General features: G+C 39.3%; 1 protein-coding gene across 16 annotated transcripts in view; it reads right to left on the bottom strand.

Moving 5' to 3' along the window:
• The window catches only part of ZNF484 (zinc finger protein 484), a 38850-nt gene that overhangs the window by 9923 nt on the left and 11709 nt on the right, over positions 1-17218 (bottom strand). For 10 of the 16 annotated variants that reach the window (XM_035300156.3, XM_035300185.3, XM_008992298.5 and 7 more), the window contains 2 exons: positions 5140-5266; positions 4760-4852 (listed from right to left, as the gene is read on the bottom strand). In XM_035300156.3, coding sequence (XP_035156047.2) covers positions 4760-4852; positions 5140-5266 — 220 coding nt within the window. Of the gene's footprint in view, positions 1-4759; positions 4853-5139; positions 5267-7048; positions 7078-17218 lie in introns of all 16 variants that reach the window. The other 6 variants (XM_078365652.1, XM_078365698.1, XM_078365710.1 and 3 more) reach the window with 3 other exon arrangements.

The raw sequence follows: 17218 nt of genomic DNA, 5'->3' as shown, positions 1-17218 counted from the left end.
AGTAATTTGCCTAAATCAAATGTTTAGTAATTGGGGAAGAAATTTCAATTTGGTGCAAGTGTAGTAGAACTGCATAGTGAGTGAGGTTTCAGAAGAACAAACTCTGTGGCTTAAAAGAAGTATTTCTGAGTCTAGATTCTTATCTTTAATCTGTAAGCCCTCACAATCTTCCTGTTTTGCATTTTCTCTATGATCCACTGTGCCCTAAATACCAATTTATTAGTGCTTATAGTAAAATCATGATAGCTTAATCATCCTAAGTTAGCCAAACAGTAAACAGTAAAATGTATATATATATATTTGTTATATTTCTTTTTTAAATTATCAGTCCAAAGTCTCATCTGAATATTTGTTATATTCATATAGACTCTCTCATTTTTCTGTTTGCTTGAATCAACTCTATATATCAATTGGTCTATTTTCTTTTGAGATGGAGCCTCACTGTCAGCCAGGCTGGAGTGGCTAGACTGCAATGGTGTGATCTTGGTTTACTGCAACCTCCGCCTCCTGTATTTAAGCAATTCTCCTGCCTCAGCCACATGAGTAAGTAGGACTACCAGTGTGTGACCCCATACATGTATTTGTAAAAATACTAATTTTTGTATTTTTAGTAGAGATGGGGTTTCACCATGTTGGCCAGGCTGGTCTCAAACTCCTGACCTCAAGTGATCTGTCTGCCTCAGCCTCCCAAAGTGCTGGGATTACAGGTATGAGCCACTGTACCTGGCCTATGGTTCAAATCTTCATCCCTAGTTTGGGGTACTGATATGATAAATGCATCTAGTAGAAGATGTAATAGGAAAGAACCAGACATCAGAGGAAGAGAAGTTGTCTATCAAACCTATGTCCTTCCTTCAATCTTAAGCTTGTAGCAAAGTACATGGCTGCCTCACAACACTAGGTTTGTCCAGCTTCATTTGTCACTAGGTAGGACTAAGTAACACTTTTTCACTAATCAGTGGGAGTAAAAATCGTATCTGTTGTGATAAGGCCAATGTCTCAAGAAAGTGGGTTTGTCTCCCACAAACCTCTTCTTTTCCCACCAGTATATTCCAAGTTGGCAGCAACCAGTTCTGCGAAGCTGGCAATGCCCTAAAGCAGGGGTCAGCAAACTGAAGCCCTTGGGCCAAATCCAGGTCCCTACATGAGACCTAAGAATAGATTTTACATTTAATGGCCAAAAAATTTATCAAAAGGATACTACTTCATGATGTGAAAATTATATGAAATTTAAATTTTAGTGTCTACAGAGTTTTTACTGGAACACAGCCACACACATTCATTGATATATTTTCTAGCTTTTTCAGGACTACAGCTGCAGAAATGAGTAGTTGTAACAGCAGCCATATGATCCACAAAGCCTATTTACTTTTGTGCCTTTACAAAAAATTTGTCAGCCCCTGCCCTAGGGGATGGTGGTACAATGACTTTCTAGAAACTTTGTCCCTGAATGGCCATGGAAACAGAGTTGCCTGGCATTATGGCCATAGAAAAGGGACGAACACTGCAATCTATTTTGTTACCGAATCTAAATATATAGTCTTTTCATTTTCTTCATTTAATCTTCCTTTTTCTGATCTTTTGTTTCTATTCAAAATTCATTGTTCTTCATTAATCATCTGGGGTTCTCTGCTTTAAAAACTAATTTCAAATTTCACCACAACTCTAGAGAGGCTCTCTCTTTTAACTTAAAAAAAAAAAAACAACAAAAAGATACTCTGAACCACTCATATTTATACTTGAATTGGCATAGATGTGCATGTTAGCAAATGTATAATGCACAAAGACTGAAATTTTCAAGATTTCATGCAGTTATTCTCTCTTTCCAATTAGTTTCCCTAGCCCTTTGAATTGCTCCTAGAAGAAAAATTTAAAAATTTTTCTGAAATAGAGCAAAATGACCTCCTCTGCCTATAACACAAATTCAAGAATATAATTTCACTATTTTCTACAGAAACTTTGTTTTTTAATGTACAAGGGTAAAAGGCTCAGTTATTATATAATTTAATGTAGGTTTCTCTGAATTTCTGGAGGTTGTATGCTGCAATAGGTCCAAGTCAAGGAGTAAGTGAAAGCTGAGCACAAAATTTGTGTATTATTTGTCTTTTTTTGTTTTTTTTTTTGTTTTGAGATGGAGTCTTGCTCTTGCTGCCCAGACTGGAGTGCAGTGGTGCAGTCTTGGCTCACTGCAACCTCTGCCTTCTAGGTTCAAGCGATTCTCCTGCCTCAGCCTCCTGGGTAGCTGGGATAACAGGCACATGTCACCACGCCTGGCTAATTTTTTTACTTTTAGTAGAGCCAGAGTTTCACCATGTTGGCCAAGCTGGTCTTGAACTCCTGACCTCAGGTGATTTGCCTGCCCTGGCCTCCCAAAGTGCTGGTATTACAGGCATGAGCCACCATGCCTGGTCAAAATATGTGTAAAATTTGAATAGGCAGATATATTGCAAATAATCAAAGGGTTCAATGAAGAGGGAGCATTAAAGAAAATGTTAAAATGGGGTAGAAATGGTCACAGAAAACAGGGACAAATGTGAGTTGCAAAGATAAGGCCACATTCTTTCTCTAGATTACAAACCTACTGAGAGGAGAATCTGTCACATGTTAGCTAGTAAGTAGTAACTTTAGTTTTGTTCCATGTAGCAATGACAGGATAAACACAGCACACAATGTTTTAAGTAATGAAATCTATCAGTAGCATCTGAGATGAAATATTGAAAAAGAAAAAAATGGGATTATCACATACAAATAGGATTAGAATAATCCAGGCATGAGAAAATAGACATGGTTGTAGGTGATATGACTGGGAGGTAAGTGGTGTTTTCTAAATGAGAATAGTAAGTAGACGAGCAGAATGAATGATCTGAGAAGACAGATTAGAGGGAAAAGTAAAAAACTACAAGAAAGGATGACAACATTTTGAAAAACAAGCCACCTGCTTTTAGCATGCTACATTGTATCTTGTCTTCCTTCACACAAACAGCCAGAAGCTGATATGCACAAGGTATTGGTCTTTCTCCTGAATGCTATATACAACAGGGCCAATGCCTGACTGAGATACACAAAGAACAGTGACAGAGTAAAAGTTGTTCCCATGAGCCAATTATCACTCAGCGCTTATGCTGCAGCTGAGACACATAATCTGAGACACAGATAGGTCTAGGCTGAGACACATGGCCCAGGGCAACTTTAAGGAGGGCCCAAAGCCCTTACACCTGTCTCTAAATGTCCATGATAACTTCTAATGTCAGTTGGTTATGTATAGGACAGAGGAGAAGTGCACACTTGCCAGAAGGCAGTATAACCAGCTAGGAAGAGCTAGCTGTGAGGGTGGTCATTGGCTGGACATTCTGCTCACTGTCCCAGCTGTAAATGACCTGCAAAGGAGAAATGGACCTGACCTCAAACCTGGTTCAGATGTCAAGAGTGATGATAAGACACACACAGTAAGAGGGTATAAAAAGACTTATTACTCACATAATGAGGCTTTCTGGGGACAGCTCCAATCAATTCCCAATGGGGCTAGAGTAAGCAAGGAAAGGACTGTCTTGGGGGGTTTATGGCAGGGGGTGGGGTGGGGCTGGGCTGATTATTCCCTTATGTAGTTGGAATTTCCCACGAGCATCAATGGAACGAACACATGGGCTTTTGTCTCAGTTTGTCCAGGTGTGGGGCAGAAAAAGAGAAGGGTGAGGCTTAGAAAATGTCAGCAGTTGAACATCAAAAAGGAATGATACAGAATGAGATGTTCAAAGTATTTTATATGGAAATACAAATTAAATAATAATTAGAATGTAAAACCCATCAGATTAGCTAAATTATTAAAAATTTGGATAATACCAGGTATGTATGGGTAGGGATGTGGGGAACCTAATACCCTTGTACAAAGTTCCAGGTATTGTAGAGTGACACAGCCAATCTGGAAAATGATGTGCTTGTATCTCATCATATTAAGTATTAGTATACTCAGCGATAAAGTAATCCCACTCCTCTTCCTTAAGACAGTCTCATCTCCAATAAGAATAATTCATGAAAAAATGTATTGCAGTACTGTTTGTAGTAGCTGAAAAACTGGACAAGTAAAACGTGGTATATATGTGCAATACAGATGATATGTAGCAATTAGAAAAATACATTGCAACATGGACCAATTTGAGAAAAAAAACTGATTAGGATATTGTAATTCACAATACCAACAACTCAGATTTTACAAATAGCCCACAAATTCAAGGATAAGTGGCATAACATGTCATGTATATGAGAACAGTTGCCTCTTGGGAGGATAAAAATGAGTATGGAGAGTAAGGATTGAAAAGAATAAATAAGTGGGGAGCCATAAACACATTGATGATGATATGCACAATAATTTTTTAAGAAAGTAGATCTGTGAGTATTTGAATGCAAAAGGAAATGATCTAAGACTCTGATGGAATAAAAAAAGAATAAAACTTTTCTAGGGAAAGAGAGAAGCAAAAAAGCAGGACTCTAGAAAGTAGGTTGTGACATGATCAAGAGAACCGGTAATTGTGGCACATTCTCTCCTAAAAAGCCAAGCAAAGAAGGCATTGATATGAGAAGGGGTCTTAAGTGGGGTTAGCATTTAGATATCCAAGGGTCCTTGTCCAATAACTGCTCTATCAAAGCAGTTCTAAAAGTCATATTAATGACATATCAAAGTTGTGCAAAGTTGTGCATAGCCTCTCCCAGTACAAATGCAGCTGAGTCATACTGTCTACCATGTTCTTGGTTCCCGTCTAACCTGGACAGCTCTGACTGGAGATCCCACCATTCAACATACATGGCTCTTCTTGTTCCAAGTTGAAGATGACTTCTGGTTTGGGAACTTGACACCCTGTTAACAGGAGATGATAGAGGACTTGGTTTCAGAGGCCATACACAATGAAGCATTCCATTTGCTTTCTAGAAAAGTTCACTGGGAACAGAGGAATATTCACGCTACCCAAAAAAAATTAAGAACATGGGACGAAATAAGGACAAAACCATTACACATTTTAGATGTCCTGTAGTCTTTAGAAGTCCCACATACCTCAGAAAACACAGACTTCAGCAATTCTACTGAGAAAAAAATAATACTCAATTAGCTGCAGCCTACTGTATACCCAGCAGAGCTGTGCTTACCCACTGAGATCAAGTTGAAATAGTTTTCCAGCATCACATCTCTGTACAGACTTTTCTGAGCAATGTTTAATCGTTGCCACTCATCTCTGCTGAAGTCCACAGTTACATCCTTGAATGAAACTGATTCCTGTAAAACAAAACAAAACTATTCAATGTGAAGGATAGAGATTACAGAATGGAAATAAGATAGGCCTTTATTTTTACTGTGAAACAGTATACTGTAAAGAACTTCTACAATTCAACAACAACAACATTATTTTAAAAATGGGTAAAAAGCTTAAACAGACATTTCTCCAAGGAAGATATTCTGATAGTCAATAAGCACACGAAAAGATGCTCAACATCATTAGTCTCTAGGGAAATACAAATTAAAGCTATAAGGTATTACCTCACACCCATCAGGATGATAAAGAAAATGTCTCATATTGATTATAATGATGGTTGTACAACTGATTGAATATACTAACAATCAATACATGGCACACTTTAAACGGTAAACTGTGTGATGTATGAAGGGGAGGGTTGTTTTCTGGCACTGCCATTTCCAGATGGGATACAGTAGCTTGGTAGTCCAGTGCTTCTTTCAAGAATGAACAGTAAATGCCAGATGCAATACTGAAATAATCTGTTTTAAAGCACTGGAAAGCTGCCGAGGTAACAAGAAATGTAGGGGCTAAGACTGGAGAGGATACTCAAGACTGAGGCTGATTAGTGCAGCCATTTGACAGTGGAGCATTTACCAATTCTGGGTGTGGACAAAAGGTGAGGAGAATCCAGCTTTTGTCCTGGATTCTCATTTTGTCCTATCTACTGGAGAATGCAGTAGAAGGCTGCAGCTGGGTGACAGAGAAACCAATGTAACTCAAGAACATGGCAGTTTTCTTCTCTGGATATTTGCTGAATTCTAGGGCATACAGGGCAGAAGACTAAAAATGTAAGCAAATAGCCTTTGAAGAGCAAAGCAAAAGCCTAGTATCTTTAAGAAAACAGTTGGGCATCTATCAGGAGGAGGGTCTCTAGAGGACAGAAGGGCTCTCAGCTGAAGATTCTCAGTAGTCAGGGTGATCCAGAGGTAAATGGAATCTTAGCAGAGCTTCAACCTGGCCTTGATTCAACACTGTGCCTGACTGGATGTACATGTTCTCCCTTCCCTCCATTTGCTGACATAAGAAAAGATGAATCCTCTGTGGAGAAAGATAACACCATTCAGATCCTCTGCATCTTTTCTTTCTTTTTTTTCTGAGACAAGGTCTTGCTCTGTCATCCAGGATGGAGTGCAGTGGCATGCACATGGCTCGCTGTAGCCTCAACCTGGACTCAAGTGATCATCCTGTCTCAGCACCCCCAAGTAGCTGGGACTGCAGGCACATGCTACCATGCCCAGCTAATTTCTTTATCTTTTGCAGAGATGGGTTTCACCATGTTGCCCAGACTGGTCTTGAACTCTTGAGCTCAAGTGATCTGCCCACCTCAGTCTCCCAGGTATAAGCCCTGCCTACCACTTTTTATACGTGGTGTTTGAAACAAACAAATCCTATACATACAGAAATATAGGACCACATATCCAAAATCAGAGAAAGAAAAATTCAATAGAAACAGTTTTTCTATTTCTAAAAAAAATTTGCCAGGCGTGGTAGTGCACACCTATAGTCTCAGCCACTCAGGAAGCTGAGGCAGGAGAAACACTTGAACCTGAGATGCAGAGGCTGCAGTGAGCCAAGTTCGAGACACTGCACTCCAGCCTGGGAAACAGAGTGAGACTCTGTCTCAAAATAAAAGAATGTATAAAGTTCATAGTGAAAGTAAATCTAAGATGGGAACGATGAGCATCTAAATTTTTCTTAGTAATTTTATGTTTTAACCTAACGATAATTCAAAAGAGAAACAAGTATCTCTCCATGTAAATTACCTTGTTAGGTTTCAACGAAACATATTTTTCTAAAAAAAAAAAAAAAAAAGGAACAGTTACACAGAGAATTGGAGTTAGATGAGAAGATGAATATCTTTCGATAATTGGTTTTTATAATAAAGAATCAAACCAAAGTTCAAAAGTTGAAAAATCCAGTATCTAAAATTAAGAAGTCCTTATACAGGTTTAACAGCAAAATGCAGAATTACTAAAATGGAAGACAAGTAAATAGAAAATATCCAAACTGAAGCAGAGATTTTTTTTTTTAAAAGAAAAAAAAACCACAGGAACATTAGGAACATGTGTGACATAGTAAATAGGCATAAACTATCAGAGTCTGAGGAGTTAAAGAGGAGAGGGCAAGGAAGAAGCAATATTTGAAGAAGTAATAGCTATGAATGACATCAACTCTTAGGATTCAAGAAGCTCTTCAAATACCTCTTTACAAAAGTGCAAATACTGACTATGCAAAACAGCAACAGTACTATTCTGGGAGGTTTAAAATATATGCAAAAATTACATTCATGGAAATAATAATGCAAAAGTGGGAGGCAATAAATAGAATTAAAGTATTTTAGTATCCTAGCATTATTAGGGAGATAAAATAAGTTAAAGATGGATGTTTTAATACCTAGGGTAAGAAATAAATAGTAGAAGAATTGTAACAAATAAACAAAGGAAAAAAAGTAAAAAAATTATGTAATATATAAAGTCAAGAAAAAAATGAAAAAATAGGTAAAAACTAATAGAAAGGTAGTATATATAAATTCAAGCATATTAGTAATTACATTAAGTGTAAATGCATTAAATATTCAAGTTAAAAGCAAGGATTGAGATTTCTGGTTCTAACAAAAAAACAAAACAAAAAAAGAGTCCAGGAGGAGGACTCAAGATGGCGCTGTGAGAACAACCCAGGATTGAAGCTCTCGGTGCATGCGCAAAGAGGGTGAGTCAGGGCCGCATTTCCAGACGGATATTTGTTGCCCACAGAACAAGGAGATTCCCAGGTACAAAAGAGATGCGGGATGCCAGGGAGAGGTTTTGGCTGGTGTAGCCGGCAGCTGGTGTGGCGGCGGCCCGCGCCTTAGTGCAGCAGCGCTACACAGTGCTCCACACAAAGCGAACTGGTCCAGGTGCCCTGTTGAACTGGCAACCTGAGACTTGAGAGGGCTGAACTTGAGACTGAACGGGACTTGGACAGTGAGCCAGCCCAGGAGATTCCAGGGACACAGCGTTTGGGGTAGTGCAGTGTGACAAACAAAACAGCGATTCCAAACGCTCCTGGTGGAGAGGTTCCCAGAGAGCGCAGCTCTGTGGGGGATGGGCGTCTGCCATTACCGAGGCAACCCACCCCTACTGAGGTACACGCCCATTGCTGATGCAGCCTGCCATTGCCGAGGCAACCCGCTAAAACAGAGAGACTCCGCCGCAGGGCGTAGCCCGTGACAGCAGGGCGGAGACTGCAGCAGAAGGGCAGAGCCTGCAGCAACAGGGCAAACCTCACACCAGCAGGGCGGAGCCTCGGCAGGCAAATAGTGACTAGACTGCCTCCTAGCTGAGCAGAACAGCACAATGGACACTCAAAAATAAAGCCCAACCCCCCCCAAACAAAGCATCTGAGAAAAAAAGGTTTTTTTTAATGAGTTCTGTTGCAGCAGAATTAAAAATACCAGCCTAACAGCCCTGAATGAACAACAGAGCTCACAGCTCAGCAATTGAGCTCCTATAAAGTACAGACTGTCTCCCCAAGCAGCTCCCTGACCCCTCTATATCCAAAAGACTGACATTTGGCAGGCATCATTCTGGGACAAAGATAGAAGAAAAAGAAACTGGTAGCATCCCTCACTGTTCCGCAGCTGCTATAGGTGCACCGCAGACAAGCAGGGCCTGGAGTGGATCTCAGCAGTCATACAGAGAAGGGGCTAGACTGGTAGAAGGAAAACCAAGCAACAGAAATACTTCATCATCAACAATCTGGGTGTCCATTCAGAGACCCAATTGAAAAGTCAGCAACTACACAGATGATAGGTGGATAAATCCACAAAGATGGGAAGAAACCAGCGCAAAATGGAGGAAAACACCCAAAACCAGAACATCTCACCTCCTAGAAAGGACAAAAACTCCTCACCAGCAAGGGAACAAAGCTGGACGGAGAATGACTGTGACGAAATGACGGAATTAGACTTTAGAAGGTGGGTAATGAGAAACTTTTGTGAGCTAAAAGAACATGTTTTAAATCAACGCAAAGAAACTAAGAACCTTAAAAAAAATATGAAAAAAGATTCAAGGAAACGATAACAAGAATGGATAACTTAGAGAGGAATATGAATGAATTAAAGGAGCTGAAAAACACAATACGAGAACTTTGCGAGGCATGCACAAGTTTCAATAGCCGAATTGACCAAGCAGAAGAAAGAATATCTGAAGTCGAAGACCAACTCAATGAAATAAAATGAGAAACCAAGATCAGAGAAAAAAGCGCAAAAAGGAATGAACAAAGTCTCCAAGAAATGTGGAACTATGTGAAGAGACCCAACCTACGTTTGATAGGAGTACCAGAATGTGACGAAGAGAATGAATCCAAGCTGGAAAATACTCTTCAGGACATCATCCAGGAAAATTTCCCCCACCTAGCAAGACAGGCCAACACTCAAATGCAGGAAATACAGAGAACACCACAAAGATATTCCGCAAGAAGAGCAACCCCAAGGCACATAATTGTCAGATTCAACAAGGTTGAAATAAAGGAGAAAATACTAAGGGCAGCCAGAGAGAAAGGTCGGGTCACCCACAAAGGGAAGCCCATCAGACTCACAGCAGATCTCTCAGCAGAAACACTACAAGCCAGAAGAGAGTGGGGGCCAATATTCAACATCCTTAAAGAAAAGAACTTTTAACCCAGAATTTCATATCCAGCCAAACTGAGCTTCATAAGTGAAGGAAAAATAAAATCCTTTGCGAACAAGCAAGTACTCAGAGATTTTGTCACCACCAGGCCTGCTTTACAAGAGCTCCTGAAAGAGGCACTACACATAGAAAGGAACAACCAGTACGAGCCATTCCAAAATCACACTAAATGCTAAAGAGCATCAACACAATGAAGAATCTACAACAACTAATGGGCAAAACAGCCAGCTAGCATCAAAATGGCAGTATCAAATTCACACATAAGAATATTAACCCTAAATGTAAATCGACTAAATGCACCAATCAAAAGACACAGACTAGCAAATTGGATAAAAATCCAAAACCCATCGGTGTGCTATATCCAGGAAACCCATCTCACATGCAAGGATACACAGAGGCTCAAAATAAAGGGATGGAGGAAGATTTACCAAGCAAATGGAGAGCAAAAGAAAGCAGGAGCTGCAATTCTCATCTCTGATAAAATAGACATTAAAGCAACAAAGATCAAAAGAGACAAAGAAGGCCATTACATAATGGTAAAAGGATCGATACAACAAGAAGAGCTAACGATCCTAAACATATATGGACCCAATACAGGAGCACCCAGATACATAAGGCAAGTTCTTAATGACCTACAAAAAGACTTAGACTCCCACACAATAATAGTGGGAGACTTTAACACTCCACTGTCAATATTAGACAGATCAACCAGACAGAAAATCAACAAGGATATCCAGGGCTTGAACTCAGACCTGGAACAAGCAAACCTGATAGACATTTACAGAACTCTCCACCCCAAATCCACAGAATATACATTCTTCTCAGCACCACATCACACCTACTCTAAAATTGACCACATAATTGGAAGTAAAGCACTCCTCAGCAAATGCAAAACAACTGAAGTCATAACAAACAGCCTCTCAGACCATAGTGCAATCAAGTTAGAACTCAGAATTCAGAAACCAACCCAGAACTGCACAGCTTCATGGAAACTGAACAACTGGCTCTTGAATGTTGACTGGATAAACAATGAAATGAAGGCAGAAATAAAGAAGTTCTTCGAAACCAATGAGAACGAAGACACAACATGCCACAATCTCTGGGACACATTTAAAGCAGTCTCTAGAGGAAAGTATATAGCAATAAGTGCCCATATGAGGAGAATGGAGAGATCCAAAATTGACACCCTATCGTCAAAATTGAAAGAGCTAGAGGAGCAAGATCAAAAAAACTCAAAACCCAGCAGAAGACAAGAAATAACTAAGATCAGAGCTAAACTGAAGGAGATTGAGACACGAAAAACCCTTCAAAAAATCAATAAATTCAAGAGCTGGTTTTTTGAAAAGATAACAAAATAGACCACTAGCCAGACTGATTAAAAAGAAAGGAGAGAACAACCAATTAGATGCAATAAAAAATGATAAAGGGGAAATCACCACAGATTCCACAGAAATTCAAACCATCATCAGAGAATATTACAAACAACTCTATGCACATAAACTAATAAACCTGGAAGAAATGGATAAATTCCTGGACTCCTCTGTCCTCCCAAGCCTACACCAGGAGGAAGCTGAAACTATGAATAGACCAATAACAAGGTCAGAAGTCGAGGCAGCAATTAAGAGCCTACCACACAAAAAAAGCCCAGTTCCAGATGGGTTCACAGCCGAATTCTACCAGACACACAAAGAGGAGCTGGTACCATTCCTTCTGAAACTATTCCAAATAATCCAAAAAGAGGGAATCCTTCCCAAATCATTTTATGAGACCAATATCATCCTGATACCGAAACCCGGCAGAGACCCAACAAGAAAAGAAAACTTCAGGCCAATATCCATGATGAACATAGATGCAAAAATCTTCAATAAAATTTTGGCAAGCCAATTGCAACAGCAAATCAAAAAACTTATCCATCATGATCAAGTAGGATTCATCCCGGGGATGCAAGGCTGGTTCAACATACGCAAGTCTGTAAACGTAATTCACCACATAAACAGAACCAAAAACAAAAACCACATGATTATCTCAATTGACGCAGAGGAGGCATTTGACAAAATTCAACAGCCCTTTATGCTAAAAACCCTCAATAAACTCGGTATCGATGGAACATATCTCAAAGTAATAAAAGCTATTTATGACAAACCAACAGCCAATATCATACTGAATGGGCAAAAACTGGAAGCATTCCCTTTGAAATACGGCACTAGACAAGGGTGCCATCTCTCACCACTCCTATTCAATATAGTACTGGAAATTCTAGCCATAGCAATCAGGCAAGAAAAAGAAATAAAGGGTATTCAAATTGGAAAGGTGGAAGTCAAACTGTCTCTATTTGCAGACGACATGATAGTATACCTAGAAGACCCCATCGCCTCAGCCCAAAAACTCCTGAAACTGATAAGCAACTTCAGCAAAGTCTCAGGATATAAAATCAATGTGCAAAAATCACAAGCATTCGTCTACACCAATAACAGACTTAAAGAAAGCCAAATCAAGAACGAACTGCCATTCACAATTGCTACAAAAAGAATAAAATACCTAGGAATACAACTCACAAGGAACGTAAGGGACCTCCTCAAGGAAAACTACAAACCACTGCTCAACTAAATAAGAGAGGACACAAACAGATGAAGAAACAGTCCATGTTCATGGTTAGGAAGAATCTACATCGTGAAAATGGCTATACTGCCCAAAGTAATTTACAGAATCAATGCTATCCCCATCAAGCTACCATTGACTTTCTTCACAGAACTGGAAAAAACCACCACGAACTTCATATGGAACCAAAAGAGAGCCCGCATAGCCAAGTCAATTCTAAGCAAAAAGAACACAGCGGGGGGCATCACACTACTGGACTTCAAACTATACTACAAGGCTACAGTAATCAAAACAGCATGGTACTGGTACCAAAACAGAGATATAGACCAATGGAACAAAACAGAGGCATCAGAGGCAATACAACATATCTACAACCATACAATCTTTGATAAACCTGACAAAAACAAGCAATGGGGAAAGGATTTCCTGTTTAACAAATGGTGTTGGGAAAACTGTCTAGCCATGTGCAGAAAGCAGAAACTGGACCCCTTCCTGACACCTTACACTAAAATTAACTCCAGATGGATTAAAGACTTAAAGATAAGACCTGGCACCATAAAAACCCTAGAAGGAAATCTAGGCAAAACCATCCAGGACATAGGAGTAGGCAAGGACTTCATGAACAAAACACTAAAAGCATTGGCAACAAAAGCCAAAATAGACAAATGGGACCTAATGAAACTCCACAGCTTCTGCACGGCAAAAGAAACAGTCAATAGAGTGAATCGGCAACCAACAGAATGGGAAAAAATTTTTGCAGTTTACCCATCTGACAAAGGGCTGATATCCAGAATTTACAAAGAACTCAAACAGATTTACAGGAAAAAAACAAACAAGCGCATTCAAAATTGGGCAAAGGATATGAACAGACACTTTACAAAAAAGACATATATGAGGCCAAGAATCATATGAAAAAATGCTCATCGTCACTGGTCATCAGAGAGATGCAAATCAAAACCACATTGAGATACCAGCTCACGCCAGTTAGAATGGCGATCATTAAAAAATCTGGAGACAACAGATGCTGGAGAGGATGTGGAGAAAAAGGAACACTTTTACACTGTTGGTAGGCGTGTAAATTAGTTCAACCATTGTGGAAGACAGTGTGGCGATTCCTCAAGGCCTTAGAAATAGAAATTTCATTTTACCCAGCAATCCCATTACTGGGTATATATCCAAAGGACTATAAATCGTTCTACTATAAGGACACATGCACTCGAATGTTCATTGCAGCACTGTTTACAATAGCAAAGACCTGGAATCAACCCAAATGCCCATTGATGATAGACTGGATTGGAAAAATGTGGCACTTATACACCATGGGATATTATGCAGCAATCAGAAATGATGAGTTTGTGTCGCTTGCAGGGACATGGATGAATCTGGAGGACATCATCCTCAGCAAACTGACACAAGAACAGAAAGTGAACACCGCATATTCTCACTCATAGGCGGGTGATGAAAAATGAGAACGCATGGACACAGAGAGGGGAGTACTAAACACTGGGGTCTATTGGGGGGAAAAGGGGAGGGCCAGTGGGAGGGGGAGGTGGGGAAGGATAGCCTGGGGAGAAATGCCAAATGTGGGTGAAGGGGAGAAAGGAAGCAAAACACACTGCCACGTGTGTACCTATGCAACTGTCTTGCATGTTCTGCACATGTACCCCAAAACCTAAAATGCAATAAAAAATTTAAAAAAAAAGAGTGCATTCCACCCCATTCCTCCTGCTAATTACCTAAAAATCTAGAAAAATACATAAAGCATGTATCAGAAGACTCACTGGTGGAGAAAAGAAAGTAGAACCTAAGGACTTAAAAAACAACACAGTAGTGAGTTCCCTAGGATTGCTTACAGGGAGAGAGGGAGCTCCTACATACTGCCAAATGAACACTACAGCAGCTTGCAACCTGAAAAAAATCAATGGGCACAGACAAAAAAAGGCCTCCCCAAAGCACACACATTCTAGCCAAATAATTTGGAATAGAGCAGCAATGCAGGCTGGGACCTTTTGACTATATACACCTACTAAGTTCAGAAGTACCCAGGAGCACCCTCACTTCTGACAACTACTACAAGCAGAGGAATTTCCCAGGATCACCTGTACTTCTGACACCAATTCCAAGTCAAGGGTCCTCAAGACCACCCTCAGTTTCCATAATTCACTGGAACTCACAGAAATTAGAAAAGCCATTAAACTCATGGCTATGGCGTTATACATTAGTTTTACAATGAAAGGATACAGATTAAAATCAGCCAAGGGAAGATGTGCTTAGTGCAGGGTCAAGGAGAGTTCCAGGTGTGAATTCCAGTGGTTTTCTCCCAGTGAAGCCATATGGACAGCACTTATTTCTCCCAGCAATGATGTGTGATGATAATACGCATGGAGTATTGGCAACTAGGGAAGTTCACTTGAGCTTTGATGCCCAGAGTTTTTACTGAGACTTGACTATGTAGACATGAATGACTCCCACTGTGGCTGATTTTAGTCTCCTGCCCCTGCAGAGCTGATACTGCATGACCAAAGGTACCCCACTATAAACCACATGTTGGCATAGAATACTCAGTGCGGCCTAAAGCTCCAACCATAAATCATATTGTTGTTATATATTATCTTGCATGGCCCAAGCAAGGCCTGCAGGACATTCCAAAGATTTAGAGGTTACCTCCCAGGAGATGCATATAAAAGCCAAATCTCTCTCTGGGCAAAGTTAATCCTTTACTGTACCACAGTACACTCGAGGTGAAAACTATGAAAGAAGATGCATCCTTTACCTTCTTCACTAAACAATGTGACTGCTGAGATGGTGGAGTGGAGCTCTCTCAACCATCCCAACTGTATTAGCTCAAAGAGAGGTATAGCACCCCCTTACCTCTCCAGCAGGCATTGTAGAGACTGCATTGACTAACCCTACCCCAAATTAAGTGAATGACAGCAAAGAAGTTCCCACTTTCTCCTTCCAATAGAAAATGGAGGGGGGATTATGGAGAAAGCTATATAAAAAAGGGTCCTTTAAATATGTGTATGATGCCCTGGGCACACCTATGAGCAGCCCATGTATAAAATCTATCAAAATCAACAAGAAAAAGCTTTCAGGTTGTGGAGTACTCTCCAGGTTTCAAATTGGCTTCTGGGTAGCATAAAAATGAAAGAGACCAGATTAGAACTGCAATGACTTTCATAACTAAGTTGAATTTTAACTACAGCCCATAAAAATAGACTTAAGACATGCACTCTAAACCTAAATATGTTAACAATGGCTAAAATAGAAGATTTAAAGAGAAAACCAAATCTCATAATATTCAGAATGTCCCGAATAAATCCAAAATTATTCATCATCTTAAGAACCAAGAAGAGCTCAAATCAAGTAAGAAAAGAGCATCAACAGATAGCAACACTGAGATAAATCAGATATTGGAATTATTTGACAAGGATTTAAAGTAGCCAACTAAAAGTGTTGCAACAAGCAACTATAAATAGTCTTGAATCAAGTAGAAATATATACATTCTCAGCAAAGAAACAGAAGGCATAAGGAAGAACAAAATGAAAATTTTAGAACCAAAAAATACAGTAAGTGAAATTAAAAACCTCACTGGATGACTTCAACAGCAGAATGGAGATCCAAAGAAAAGAATCAGTTACCTCAGTTACCTGTAAGATACATAAATAGAAATAATCCAATCTGAACAATAGAATAAATAATTGATGAAATGATTGTTTCATCAATTCTCTTAGGCTGAATATAGCCTAAGGGACCCAGTGGGACAATAACAGAACAGCCAACAATCATTTCATCAGTCCTAGAAGGATGAAAAAGTAGGATGGGAGATCGGAAAAAGATATGAAGAAATAATAGCTGAAAACCTCCCAAATTTGGTAAAAGGCATAAATGTACAGATTCAAGTAGCTGACCAAATCTCCGAATGGAAAACCTCAAATAAATCCATGTCTAGATATATTATAAAATTTATAATATCCAGATTCAAGAATAGAACCTGAAAACAGTAGAGAGAAATGACACATTACCTGTAGGGAAAGGGCAATTTGAGCAAGAGTGAATTTCTCATTAAAAACCACAGATATCAAAAGGAAGTGGTCCATATTTTTCAAGTGCTGAAGGGAAAGAGCTGTCAATATTGAATTCGGTATCCAGTGAAAATAAAATAGGCTCTGATTAAGTTCTCTGAAACTGAATTCTGAGGGATTACCTGTCATTGGTAGTTAAGAAAGAAGTCCGAAAAAAAAAAAAAAGAAAAAAGAAAAAGGAATTAACTGCCATATATTTACTAAGCATAATTACTTAGGTAATTCTGAGGATTACCTGTCATATACTTACTAACTTTAATGTAATGAACATCTTCACAACTTGACACAATATGCTTCAAGATATTGAATAACTTACAACAATTTTCTAAGATATTATATAGAGCATAATAGATGTGCAAAGTATAGCATGACCCCAAATGGAGAGAAGAAAATTCCACATGGAGTGTAAGACTAAGTTCTGTAAAGTTGATTAAACTTAAGTTTAGTCTTGGGAGATGACATGTTTAATGCAAGCAGAGGAGGCAAAGTGATTTTTAGAAGGGCGCAGCATGAGCAATGGTATAAAGGCAGGAAAATACATGATAAATTCAGGGAACTACATATTAGTCTGCATAATGG

Source organism: Callithrix jacchus, chromosome 1, assembly GCF_049354715.1.
Source record: "Callithrix jacchus isolate 240 chromosome 1, calJac240_pri, whole genome shotgun sequence".
NCBI lineage: Eukaryota > Metazoa > Chordata > Mammalia > Primates > Cebidae > Callithrix > Callithrix jacchus.
The sequence above is the reverse complement of the archived record's forward strand: the minus strand, read 5'-3'. Positions and strand labels throughout refer to the sequence as shown.